The following is a 13,268-nucleotide window of genomic DNA, read 5'->3' on the forward strand; positions in this document are numbered from 1 at the left end:
TCACATTGAGCATCTAGGTCTTCTGCTGCCCCCTCCATGTTTTATCTCATTGGATGCTCACAACAGTCCTGGGAACTAGGTGCTTTTATTATCTCTATCTAACGGAGGCTCAGAGGGGTTAAGTAACAAGCCCAGAGTCATCCAGCGAGCAGGCAGCAGGGCCGGAATTCAAACCCAGGCACTGTAAGGCTAGACCTCAGAAGGGTTTAGGACCAGGAAGCAGCAGCACTGGAGAGAAAACACCTAATATAAACGGGGGCTGGGCTTCCCTGGTGGCGCAGTGGTTGAGAGTCCGCCTGCCGACGCAGGGGACGCGGGTTCGTGCCCCGGTCCGGGAGGATCCCACATGCCGCGGAGCGGCTGGGCCCGTGAGCCATGGCCGCTGAGCCTGCGCGTCCGGAGCCTGTTGCTCCGCAACAGGTGAGGCCACAACAGTGAGAGGCCCACGTACCGCAAAAAACAAACAAACAAAACAAACAAACAAACAAAAAAACGGGGGTAAAGAGTGCCAAGATTTAGCAGTGCTAAAAATTCCAGCTTGGGATTATAAATACAGGAATTCTCAAGATCCTATCTTTCTCTTTTTCAATGAGAAAACACCCCATGCTTTCTACTCTGAAAGACAGGTCATGTGGGATCTTTTTCTGGAGCACCAGGAACAGCTCTGACTTTCCTAGAGGATCTGTTCCCTTCTGGTGGGCTCTGAGGATCTTCCTAGGAAGGAACCCTCCCACCATCTGTGTTTTCACAATAGGCACAAAAGGGTCTGGTTACTGGACAGAACTACCAGGATGCTTAAAATTTTGTGTGTGTGAGAATCACCTGGGGCACTTGTTTAAAATACTGATTCCAGGGCTCTACCTCCAAATACTGATTCAGTAGGTCCGAGTTGGGGCCCCAGAACCTGCATTTCTAACCAGCACCCTTTCCCCATTACACTCTGGCTGATGGAAGGGAAATACACCATGCTACGGTGAGTCTTCTGAGTTTTTCAAGGTGGTCCCTGGGGCCCAGGGTTCCAAGAGTGAGTGAATTTGTCTTCCTCAGCTTAACCTGCTGCCCTATCTCCATCACCACCTTACGCAGCAACGGGGCGTGGAGGGGGAGGGTAAGTCAGTACATAGCAACCTTCCCCACCGTCTTTACCCAAGGCCCCAGGTGAGGGGTTCGGGTGAGACCTACCTCGTTGACCTTCTCAGGGGTGCCCTTGGGGGAGGGGGAGGCGGGAGAGGAGGGTAGCCTGCGTTCCCGCTCCCAGTCTCGGTCCCGGTGGATCAGTTTGCTGTTGGGTTCCTTCAAGGTCCTCTTGAGCTCGTTGATGCTGGCCTGGTGCTTCAGCAAGACATCCTCTGGCTTGTCTAAGAACTGGGGTGTACAGAGAGGACAGTCAGGTATCAGAGGAACAGCTCCAAGAAGAGGATGCAAGGCGTGGTGAAAATGGTAATGGTCCCCATCAGCCCTACATCAGCAAGGTGATTCCCATCCACGGCCCTGTCTCACCCTCACAGCGTCCCATAAGCCAAGCAGGGCGGGGATGACTAGCCCCAACAGGTACACAAACCACTCAAGATTAAAGAGAAGAGCAAAAAGCACTTGAGGTTAAGGAGAGGAGACTTCTGGCCAAGTACCATCTTTTCTTCTCCCCTGCCTGGCTCCTGGTCTTGGAACACCTAAGTCAACCCAAATCCCACAGGTCTGGGTAAGTTCCCTTTAGTTTCACAAGGCGCAGAGGTGACTTCCCTCTGGTTACAACCAAAGCACAGTGAGAAATCACCAGTCCTGTTCACTGGGCTGCTCTGGCCCACCGCTTGGCCTCCTGGATCCTGGTGCCTACCTCTGGCCACGACTTGGACCACTGTGCTTAGCAGGATCCTCGGTCTAGGCCCCTCCTAGCCCAACGTGTGCCACTGCTCAGGCCCCATAGGGCCCTTCTAAATCCAAGGACATCCAGAGAAATGTGCCCTGCTTCCACACCAGGGCCCAGGAAGAGATGATGTTTAGCGTTCTCTGCCGTGAGCCACTACCTTCCCCAACCACCCAGGATCTTCCAGATTCCTTGTGGGTACCAACTCCTCAAGGGCAGACAGGGTGAGATACAGCCAGACAGAGAAACTAGGGCTCTGTGGGGTGTTCAGGAAGATTAGAATTAGAGACCAGGAAGAAGGGAGGTAAGTCCCAAGGCTGGACACAAGAACCGAGCCAGGTACAGCTGGAGTCATAGAAGTGTCGCTATTAAATTGCCAAGTCGGAGCTCTGGGCGGTACAGAGGTACCCTTGCCCTTAGGTCAAGTGAGGACCAGCCTTTGCACAGGAACCAGCAGTAGTCTGCCTACTTCTGGAGGCAGGGCAGGTGCGCTGGCAGCCCAAGGACCCTTATCTGCAAAGCTGTTTGAGGACTCAGGACAAGAAATAGACAACCTCAGCTCATTATAAAGTCAGATCAGTGATTCTGGAACAACTACTTGGAAGGCAGGCTTGCCCTTGGACAAGGCTAGAGTTCCCCTGGGCTTATCTCTGGCATCCGAGGATCCACTATGATTGACTCCTAAGTTAACTAAGGAAGGAAACCGATGCCACTGAGGCTCTGCTTTCCCTCTAGTCATCTGTCTGTACCGCCTGCATCCCTTCCTGAGCAGCTGTCTCAGGACAACGTCTGTCTGAGAAATCAAACCCGAGGGAGGGTGCACAGGTGGGTGGGTTTGGGCCGCCACAGACCTAAGATGTGGCTGGTGACCTTCCATCTTGAACCTGCCACACTGGTCCTGTGAGCATGTGGTGTTCCCCAAGGCTGAAGGGAGCAGTGGATCCTTGAAGGATAGGGGCCTGGGGGAAACCTAGTCCAAATGCCTTGCTGTGCAGATGGGGGACTGGGGCCTGAGGGGACTTTACCAAGACCCTCAAAGAGTCAGTGGCAGAACTGGGGCTGAAACCCAAGAGCCAGGCCTTTCTGACGCCCCAGCCTCTGGCCTTTCCCTCAGCAGCCCAAGAACAGACCCATTTCTCCTGCAGTTAAGTATCAAAGGAAGAGTTGGACACTATGTGAAAGGGAAGGAGAAGTGGTTAGCACAGGATGAGGGTGTTGAGAGAAGCAGCAAACGGGAGGAGGAGGCTTTCCTGGCAGAGCTGGAGCAGCAGGGGCCCCGCCCGCGGGAGGTGCACCTGGGGCTGAGAAGACAGATGTGCTCTGAGGCCCCTCCCTCCCCACACCCCCCCACTCCCACATCTGGTTGCCCATAGATACAAAAAGAAGCTTGGTGGGGGGGGACACAGGGGACACAGATGCGGAGGCATGACAAGACAGTGGTACAGGGAGGAGAAGAGTCAAAAGAAGGCTTTGGGGTGGGAGTGGGGGGGTGGGGGATGGGGGTGGAGATGAGTTCAGTGAAAGCACAGAATGGCCTGGAAGAACGGGGGGGGGGACACAGTGGGGGATGGTCAGTGGGTGGGAAGCAAGCACGGCGTGGTCTGGAGAGGCAGAGCACGAAGCTGGGAAAGGGAGGGAGAGGTGGGGAGGGAGGAAAACATGGGTGGTTGGTTGGGGGGGGCTGGAGTCTCTCGATGAGCTTAAGTTGGGGAGGGGGTGATGGAGGGTGGGGTTGGGTGAGGGAGGAGGATGGCCGGGAGCGGAGGAGAAGCTTAAGTTGAGGTGGTGCTGGGATGTGAGCCTGGGATGGATGGTGGGGTGATGACAAATGAGCTGGGGTGGGTGAATGGCTGGGTGGGTGGGGACAGGCCCCATGCAGTACCTCCTGCTTGTGCCTCGGCGTGGTTTCCTGCTCCGGCTAGCGGGACGTGGGAGGAGGAAAAGGAACCAGCAGGGTCAGTAGAGCAAATGGATTAGAGATACCGCGACTGGCCTGGTCCAGCAGGTAGCCCAGAGCACTCTGGGAAGCTGGGTGGGCCACCAGCAGGGCAGTGAGGTCGTCAGAAGGTACGGGGCGTGAAGCAGGGAGCCCAGGAAGGCGAAGAAGGGGGCGGGAGGCCTGGAGGCAAAGCGGCCCATCACACTCGGCAGATGGGACGTGGGGTTCTGGAGAGTCATGCTTCTTGCTGTCAGTGTGTGTTCAGGGGCTTGTGCTCCCAAGGTGGGGGTGCATGATGGAAACCCAGCACACCCTTTGCGTGCACATGCCCGTGTGCGTGTGCACGTTGTCTGCACGTCTGGGGGCATAACCCTACGGGCGAGGGGGTACACGTCTGTGAGTGAACACCTGCGAGTCTCAGGCCACGCGGGCCTGCGTGAGCGTGCGCACAGGTTGGTGGGAAATGGGGGCGGGCGGCAGGAACTTGAACCTCACCCTTGTGGCCTGCAGGGACATCCTATCATGGGTGAGAGGGGGCTGTGCAGATCCAGATCACAGGCAAAAGGGCAAATTAGAAGTGAGCAAGAGGAGGCCAGAGTCCACCAGGAAGGGTACAGGGTGGGCAGCGTGCCCCACCCCCACCCGCGGATTCCAGGTATTGAGCACGGCCCAAGAGCAAGGCCCCGTCCGTGGTGCGCCGCACAGCAAGGGTGCCCGGCCACCGCTGAGGGCACCTGAAGGTCAAGGCTGAGCCTACACCCAGGATCAGCCTCCTGACGCCCAGGTCAGAGGGTACGAGAAAGCGGGGCTCGTACCTTTAACTCCTTGATCTTGGTGGGGGTCCTGACCTCTCCCTCCTCAGCCTCTGACCGCCGCCCCCCAGACTCGCCATCCTCCTCCCGCTTGTCACTGTCAGGTCCTGCGTCGTGGTTCTCACTGACCGAGGCTGGGCGAGAGAACTCTGCTGAAGTGGGCAGAGACGGCCGGGCGGCCATGTGAGTCACCTCCCAGGCACAGGGAACAGGAGCCAACCCACCGCCCGCCCAACCATGACTGGTGTAGAGCAGATACCACCACAGCCTCAACACGCTGGGGATAAGGAGCCAGTGCCCAGAGGAGTGGCGTGGCCTTCCCCAGGTCACTCAGGGGGTGAGAGCCAGAGCTACCTCCAGCGCCAGGCCCTCCCCTGATTTCTACAGCACTCGAGCCTGGGTTCAAATCTCAAATCCATCTCTTCTTGGCTGTGTGATCTTGGGTAAGTTATACAACCTCTCTGGGCCTCAGTTTCCTCATCTACAAACAGTACCTAATTCAGACAACTGGGAGGAGGAACAGAGAAGCTAATGTGTCTCAGAGAAGCGGCTGGCTCAGAGTGAGCCAATTCGATCAGTGTTGGCTCACAAATGTCTTTGTTGTGGTGGTCGTAGCAGATACTCACTTGACCGTTATTTAACAAGACACAGATACTGTGAGATTAGCTTTTATTAGTGAAAGTTAAAGTCCTGAGGTTTGCACATGATTTACCTTCTTTTTAAATTAGGGAGAAATCAAGGGGATCCCTGCACTAACATCTTTCTCACTCACTGGCATTCCAAAGTCCTTTTCTGAACAGGAAAGAAAGGGATGGAATTATAGACTTTATATCAGACACTGGGCAAAACCCAGACTATGCCCAGGGCTTGTGTCTCAGTGGAAAAAATGGCTGGAAAATACTGCATTAAAATCATCAGAGTACAGATTATCCTCAGGATGGGCACAGATTTTTTTTAAAGAATAATTATCCCTTTTATTCGTATATATCGCTTGACAAACTGCCCATTTATGCACATTATTTCATTAGATCCACATAATACTCTGTGTTGATGGCTAGGATGGGAATTACTATCCCCACTTTACAGAGGATAAATTGAGACCTTGAAAGGAGAAAGGTCTCACTGGTAACCTTTCAGTGAATCAGGACAGGGACCCAGGCCTCCTGGCTTAGAGTCCGGGCTTCCTCGATAATGAACTTCACCAGTTCTGGGCCAACCTTTGCTGCCCTGAACAATCTGGGTTTCATTCAGCCCCCAGCATGGTAATGGGAGCTGCAGGGGAGGACAGAAGGACAGCACAGCCCTCTTTGCCCTTTGCTTAAACCTCAGCTCTCAGCACTGTACCTACTCAAGGAGAATAGGGAGCTTCCTGAGCCCCAGGTGGACCCTTGCAAAACTGCATGTCCTCCGAACACGGCCAGGGAGTCCTGGGGCGGGACTCACCTCCATACTACTGGAAACATATCAGACTCTCCTGATCCCCTGGCAAACTCCTAAGCATCCTTCAAGACCCTAGCCCAACCCTGTCTCCACAGGGCTGCTCTGTATTCTGTACACACTTCTCCCACCAGCTGAATCATGTTGAACGCTGACAAACCTACTATTCTGTGAGCTCCTCAAAGGAAAGGGCCATACTTATACTAAAAACCGTACCCAGGACCTAACACAAGGCCTGGCACACATCTAACACTAAGAAAATATTTGTTGCCTTGCCTGGAGGCCAGCCCCAATATGTTCTGGGAGCATCTGCTGGTCCCCCACCAAAGTCCCCATCTCCTACCTTCAAGCTACCCCCTACAAACCTAAGAGCAATAATAATTTATTAGTGGTCCTACAATTTATTAAGGTCCTACTATGTGCCATGAACTGTTCTGGGTGTGGTAGAGGTATTACTTGTTCAGTTCTCCCTATAACACAATGAAGTAGGTATTATTCATTTTGCAGAAGAAGACATAGGCCCAGGGGAGTTAAGCTGCTCAAGGCCTCCCATGCTTTCATTCAAATATTTATGGACCACCTCCTGCATCCGTGGAGCAACTGGTGAGTATCAAGGCTGAGCCCTAACTCTGCCTAACTCCCAATGCCCCATGCGGCTTCTGACCCCCTCCTATAAACTGGTGAGCATGTCCTGGGAGAGTTCTGGGCCCTAAAGGGTGCCGAGTTAGTAGGATTTTTACCTAAAGGCCTTGGGACTTCTCAAGTTTACAAGCTCACAGCTGGTTCTGATGCCACATTTTGAGAAGCCCTGGTCTGCTTGATACAGGGCAATGTATGGCCAATTCTCATGAATAGTCAGGGCACCTATCAACTCAAGAGACACGGGGGCAGTGGAGACTAACATGCAGTTAGATGTCAATCAGCCCAGAGCCCAGTGCAACCAAAAAAATGATTGGGAACAACTCCTTCGCCTCCAGTAAGGCATCACCAGCTCCACACTGCAGTTACAATATACCATTCCAGAATGGTGACAGGCTGTGAACTGCTGAGCTTCTCGGGAAGGGGGCCCAGAAAACCATATGGCTGGACCTGGGACCCCAAAAGGCCGCGACTCAGGGAAGTTGTGAGAAGCCCAGAGTGTCAGTGTCACATTCCAGCAGAAGTGGTACCGTCGGCTAGACTAACCCACGGAGAGTCCCCAGATGCAGCAGTGCTCTGGGGCCACCATGCCTGGTGCAAATCAGCTGTGATGTGTTTACCGCCTCCACTGCTCATTCTACGGGACCCGGCATGCTCCCATCCCCCTCGACACGCCACTCTCCCCGCCACCTCCAGCGTGGGACATACCTCCGTCAAGGCTGCGGGACATGGTGTACCGTTTGCTGGAGGAACGCTCAAAGAAGGGCGCGGGCCGGTCGATGAGGGCGCTGGCCTGGCGGGTCTGTGCCTGGGTCCTCCCACTATACCGAAATTTGGAGCCCATCACCAGGAAGCCCTTGGGTGGGGGCTCAGGGGACACCAGCCTGCAGGGGAGGGATGGAAGCAAGGAGAGAGGATCAGATGCGCAACGCCAGGCCCAAGGCTGGACTACAGCCGGCCTTCCGTCCCGCTGTCCCACCACCTACGACAACTCTAAGTGGTCCAGAAGGTGAGAGACTTGGGGAAAGAGGAGGAGGAGGGCTTTCCTAGAGTCCCTACTAACTCCTCCTACTGACAAAACACAGCCGTTACCCACATCCACTCACAGCCTCGGCCTCAGCCCCTGTTACCACACCCCAGGGGCAGGCTCACCGGAAGAACGTATGGTGCTCAATGCAGACCTTCCACAGTCTCTTGGCTGACCGGTGATTTGGGAGCTTAAAGCCAATCGTGCTCTCAAACTGCTCATACTGCAAAACCAGGGAGGGTGGGTCAGAAGGAAGGCCTGGGCCCACTCTCACCACCAGTCCATCCTTTCTGAACCTCTTTCTCAGGCCTGTATGACTCTGGCCTGTTTGTTCATTTATTCATTCATTTAATCAATCACCTGGATTAAGCCCTTACTCTGTGACAGATCCAGAGCTAAGCAACAGAGACACCAGGGTGACCAAGACAGAAGATTCTTGGTGGTGGGGGGGGGGGGATGATAAATGGGTAAACAAGCTCATCTCAGATACTGATAAGGGCACAAAGGAATGGATAGAGATGCGTGATGTGACAGGGAATGCAGGCGCGCTACTTTAGAAAGGGTGATCAGGGAACGCCCTCTACACAGGGGATCTCTGAGCAGAGAACTGGAGGATGGGAAAGGAACCAAAGCTATGTGAGAAGGTGGGGCAGAGGATTTCAGGTGGAGGGAACAACAAATGCAAAGGGCTCGGGCAGGAAAGAGTTTGCTTATTCAAGGATCTCAGAGAAGGGTGAAGGGGCTGGAGTGCCCGTGGGCGTGGGCGTGGGGCAGCGGGGCAGAGGCACGTGGGAGAGGCAGGTGGCCAGAGAGAGTTAGGACTTGAGTCCAAGAGCTAAGGAGAGCTCTCAGAAGGTTCAAGTGAGGAGTGGGAGTGGGGTGGGTTTGACATGAACTGATGCAAGGGACTTTTAAGCTCTCTCCAGCAGCTATGAGGAAAATGGCCTGGAGTGGCAGTGGAGGCCGGGGGACCAGTGAGAAGGACAGTGTAGGGATGGAGGGGAGAGACGGTGGCTGGTGCAGTGGACAGAGGGACAGAAGCAGACGGGCTTGCATTTATTTTAGAGGTAGAACCAAGCGGACTTTGTGATGGGCGGGATGTGGAGGGTGGGCATGTTCATGTTTGCATGTGTGTGTAGTCGTGTGTCTGTGTGTATCTTCGTATGAGTACCACATGTAAGCAAATCAGGGACATGGACATAACATCCCCTGATCTATATAACCTGAATATATGCGGTTTTCTTTATGCGTATATTCCCGTGTGTGTGTGTGTGTGTGTGTGTGTGTGTGTGTGCGTGTGTGTGCGTGTGCGCAGGCACATACCTAGAGTGCAAGGTCTATGCAGAGAGCCCCAGCAAAAGAGGACTGTCTCCCCACCCAGCACCCAGCACCTCCATCCATGTATCCTGGGTAGGAAAAAACCCAGGCCCAGCTGCCTGGGTCCCCTCCGTTTTAGCTGATCCTGGTGAAGAAGGGAGTTCCAAGGCAGGCTCACCTCCCCAGGCCGAATCTTGATGTAGAAGTTACTCCTCTTGTAGGAGATCTTGAGAATCTTGGGCCAGGCAAAGCGGTTGATCCTCAGCCGGTCCCGGTAGATGAGCAGGCCGTTGGCACAGACTCCTAACATGATGTCGATGCCCTCGGAGTCCTGTGTGAGAAGGGACCGTGGAATGACCCCAAAACCCCATTCTGAGCTCTGCTTGTAATGAGCCCTCAGGAGCAGGGTTTGAGCTTCCATGCTGGAGCCCCACAGAGCCATTTGTTCATTCATTTTGTCCTTTATTCACCCACTCACTTGTTCAATCATTTTCTCTATCAATCACTCAATCATTCTTTCACCCAGCAAACAGTCAGGGGTACCTATGCATACTAGGTCATATGCTATATGCTCAGGATACAGAAATAAGTTAAGGCCTATGTCTTTCCCTCATGAAGCTCTCAATCTAGCGGTGGCACAGACAGATTCATCAATAAATATAATATAAGGAGAAATTAATAAGGATCATGGGGAAATAAAGGGTTATGGAAGGTCAAGTTATGAGAAATGAGAAGAGAAAAGGCTTCAGGTTGGAGGTAGCACAGAGTCCGGCACACCAAGCCCTCCAGAAGACCCTGGTAGCTCCTCAGAAGCATGCCCCAGAACCTAGGGGAACCCTGGCACCCAGCAATACCTTGGCATGGTGCAGGTCTACTCCGTACATAGAAAGCTTCTTGGCGTTCTCTAGGAAGTGGATTTCTGCTTCTCCTGGGGTCATGCCCCTAAGGGAAAGAAAGTGATCGCTGGTGGCCGGTGGAAGGACCAAGGCCTGAGTCCTGCCAGCCGAAGATGACCGTGAGCAGAACCTGTGATTCCAGGAAGGCAAGCATTCTGGAGCAGGAGTGCGGCTGGGCCTCCCCGGTCCCTCACCTCTGCTCTCAGTGCCGGACAGTGCACCCCTAGCCCCCGCTTCAGTCCACTGAACTCTCATCTCCTGCCAAAGCTCAGGTCCAGCCTTATTTTCTCCAGGAAGCGTTCAAGGCCTCAGCCGGGAGTCCAGGTTTTTGCCTCATTCTGCCACTGGATTAAATGGGGGCCATAAATTCTGTTTCTCCACGACAGTGAAACCACTGTGGATGACACTGCTTATCGTTATCACCCGGGGCTCCTAACTTATTACCCATAAAGGCTACTTTTCACAGAACTTTGTATCAGAAACCACTTAATCGCCCTTGAGGAAAGGAGGAATCTCTCTCCTTTCTGAAAAGAAGAGTTACGTAACTCATCAAGTTCCTTCTTGGCTTTGGCTGCCAGGAAACTACACTCTCACAGCATTTACTGAGTAACATGTATTGAGTACTACATGCTGGTTACTGTTCCAAGCACTTTACATGTATTAATTCATTTGAATCCTCATAACAGGACTATAAGGTAGATATTGCTATTCCCACTTTATAGATGAGGAAACTATGGCACAGAGAGGTTGAATAACTTGCCTAAGGGCACACAGCTATTAAGTAGCAAAGTCAGGATTTGAATCCAGACAATGTGGCTCCATGGTTCACGTTCCCAGCCACTTCGTTTACATCTGTCTCATAGCCTCAGCTTCCTGTGCTCTGTCTACCTCGGGGAGCTTTTGTGCAGAATACCTGGACACTGGAAGTCCATCTGCTTTATGTCAAAAGAGCTGTTACAGCTGAAGGGATGGCCGTTAGGATTTCTCCAGCCCATATTGATCTGAACTTCCCCCTCTGAATTATTAGGACTCTTGCGAATCCCTAACACACCTTGCTGCCTGCAACAGGGATGACAAAGAACCCAGGCAGACACTGCTAACCGGCTGCACGGTTTCAGTATCCTGCTCAACACAATACAACAGCAGCCGTTACTAGCCAATCAGAGTTGGTGTGCAAGTCTCTGAGAGACACATTTGCCACCCAGACCTCGTGTCCCATCACACCCCAGCAGGCTTTCTTCCCCACGTCCATGATCCCTCCACCTCTGGACCTGGGCCTCTCTCCAGATGGCCTCTCTCCCCAGGGCGCAACCCTGCTCACTCCCTCCATCCTTATTAGCAATGTGATAATATCACCATACCCCCTCCCACATGCATAGCACTTTACAGTTTACAACGCACTTCCACGTCATTTATCACATTGGGTTCCCCTGACAAGCCTGGACTTAGAGTCCAAAGTACTTCCAGCTTAAAAGGATCGTTTAGTTCCAAGGGTCCCCCCAGGGCGCGGGTATCACCCTCACGGCAGGGATTTGGAAATGGGGGATGCATTTTGGTTGTTACAATGACTGAGGGGGTGTTATGGGCATTTAATGCCTGGGGCCCAGGGATGCCACACATCCTGCACGGTGAATTCTCCTGCCCCGAATACCAGTAGTTGAGAAACACTGATAATCTAAGTCCTTATTAGTCCTTATACAGGTAACAAATGGGGCTGATGGGTTAAATACCCAGCACCTAATCACACAACCAGTTAACTATCTTCTAACTCCTGGCACAAGCTGCTTTCCACTGCACAATCAACTACCCAACCCCTCAAATCACAGAGCAACAGTAATAGCCACCATGCAGTGTGTCTCTAATATGCACCATTTAGCCCCTCCAGGACCCTACAGCATAGGTTTTATTAGCGCCCCCATTAAACAAATGAGGAAACTAAAGCACAGGCAAGTGAAATGACCAGCCCGAGATCCTCCGGTTAGAAACAGACAAAGCCAAAAGGTGAACCAGATGGTCTGGCTTTAGAATGTAAACTTTTGAACTTTATGCCCGGAGACATCAGGACACTTACCCAGGGACACACAATCATTATTATCATCTCCAATTGGCAGTTAAAGAGACCGATTCTCAGAGGCCAAGGACAGGGAATTACCATACCAGTACAAGAGCTTAAGAACCTGAAGTTCCAAGCAGTCATTTAAGGTCACATAGCAAGTTACCATCATTCCCATCTGATGAGATGATGTGCTCTCAGACACACCTCACGTCAACGGCAGAGCCAGGTGGGGTACTTACAGCATACGATCCGGTGGCCTAGCCAGGAAGGTTCTGGCCAACAGGGCAAGGAGCAAGGGGAGGGCTGGGCGGAGGCCCTCTCACCTGTACGTCTTGTGCAACTCCATGATCCTTTCTTCCAGCTCCCGGGTCTGGTTAGGGGCGAAGCGGAGCTCGCTGACATAGTTGCCCACGTGTTCCTCAGCATCATAGTCACCCAGCTCAGCCTGCACGGCATAGGAGCCCAGCAGGGCATGCGTGACGAAGGAGCAGGGCAGGCGGCCTGTGATGATGTCCGCCCGCAGCTGCAGGCACAGGTAGTATCTGGACATAGGGGAGAGCTGGCATGGGCACGGGGGCCACTCCCTCCCTAGATTCCCCCAAGCACAGCTGCCCACCGATCCATCAGCACCAACTGATCAACGCTCAGCGCAGCAGAAGAGAAATGTTCCCAGACACTGGCATGTCGTGTGTTAATACTTTGGGTGTATCCTAGAAGATGGTTATGTAACATTTCGGGCAACGTTAAGCATTTTTGTTCATTTCTAAGTTTGAAGGATTTTTCCTACTATAGGAACATTTTCGATTTCTAACTCATTTTCAAGCTAAATTAGGACTGCTTTGCTGGTTTAACCATTTTTTGAAAATGTGATGTATTTTTAATTATACTATTAATATACTCTTATTGTGGGAAAAATGTAAACTTTAGAGATAATTCTAAATTTCCTCTTGATGTCCATTCTCAGTCCTAACTCCCTCCCCCAGAGGTCACTCCTGTTATCCCTGTGGTGTTTAGACCTTTTTCCTCCATGGACATATAGAAATGCATGTGGTTTTCACATGATCATCTCCATGGATGTAGAAAAAGCATTTGATAAAATTCAACATCGATTCATGATAAAAACTCTTATAAAACTGTGTATAGAGGGAACATATCTCAACATAATAAAAGCTACTTATGGCAAACCCATAGCCAATATAATACTCAACAGTGAAAGCTGAAAGCCTTCTCTCTAAAATCTGGAACAAGACAAGGATACCCACTCTCATCACTTCTGTTCAA

The 13,268-nt window shown here is 52.4% G+C and overlaps 1 protein-coding gene across 20 annotated transcripts in view; it reads right to left on the minus strand.

The window, feature by feature from the left end:
* The window catches only part of EPB41L1 (erythrocyte membrane protein band 4.1 like 1), a 127,019-nt gene that overhangs the window by 30,515 nt on the left and 83,236 nt on the right, over positions 1-13,268 (minus strand). For 9 of the 20 annotated variants that reach the window (XM_060124832.1, XM_060124846.1, XM_060124840.1 and 6 more), the window contains 8 exons: positions 12,311-12,529; positions 9,890-9,977; positions 9,214-9,366; positions 7,844-7,941; positions 7,400-7,575; positions 4,619-4,767; positions 3,747-3,782; positions 1,183-1,365 (listed from right to left, as the gene is read on the minus strand). In XM_060124832.1, the coding sequence (XP_059980815.1) occupies positions 1,183-1,365; positions 3,747-3,782; positions 4,619-4,767; positions 7,400-7,575; positions 7,844-7,941; positions 9,214-9,366; positions 9,890-9,977; positions 12,311-12,529 (1,102 nt within the window). The remainder of the gene's footprint in view (positions 1-1,182; positions 1,366-3,746; positions 3,783-4,618; positions 4,768-7,399; positions 7,576-7,843; positions 7,942-9,213; positions 9,367-9,889; positions 9,978-12,310; positions 12,530-13,268) is intronic. The other 11 variants (XM_060124848.1, XM_060124847.1, XM_060124843.1 and 8 more) reach the window with 3 other exon arrangements.

This window comes from Lagenorhynchus albirostris, chromosome 15 (assembly GCF_949774975.1).
Source record: "Lagenorhynchus albirostris chromosome 15, mLagAlb1.1, whole genome shotgun sequence".
Classification (NCBI taxonomy): Eukaryota; Metazoa; Chordata; class Mammalia; order Artiodactyla; family Delphinidae; genus Lagenorhynchus; species Lagenorhynchus albirostris.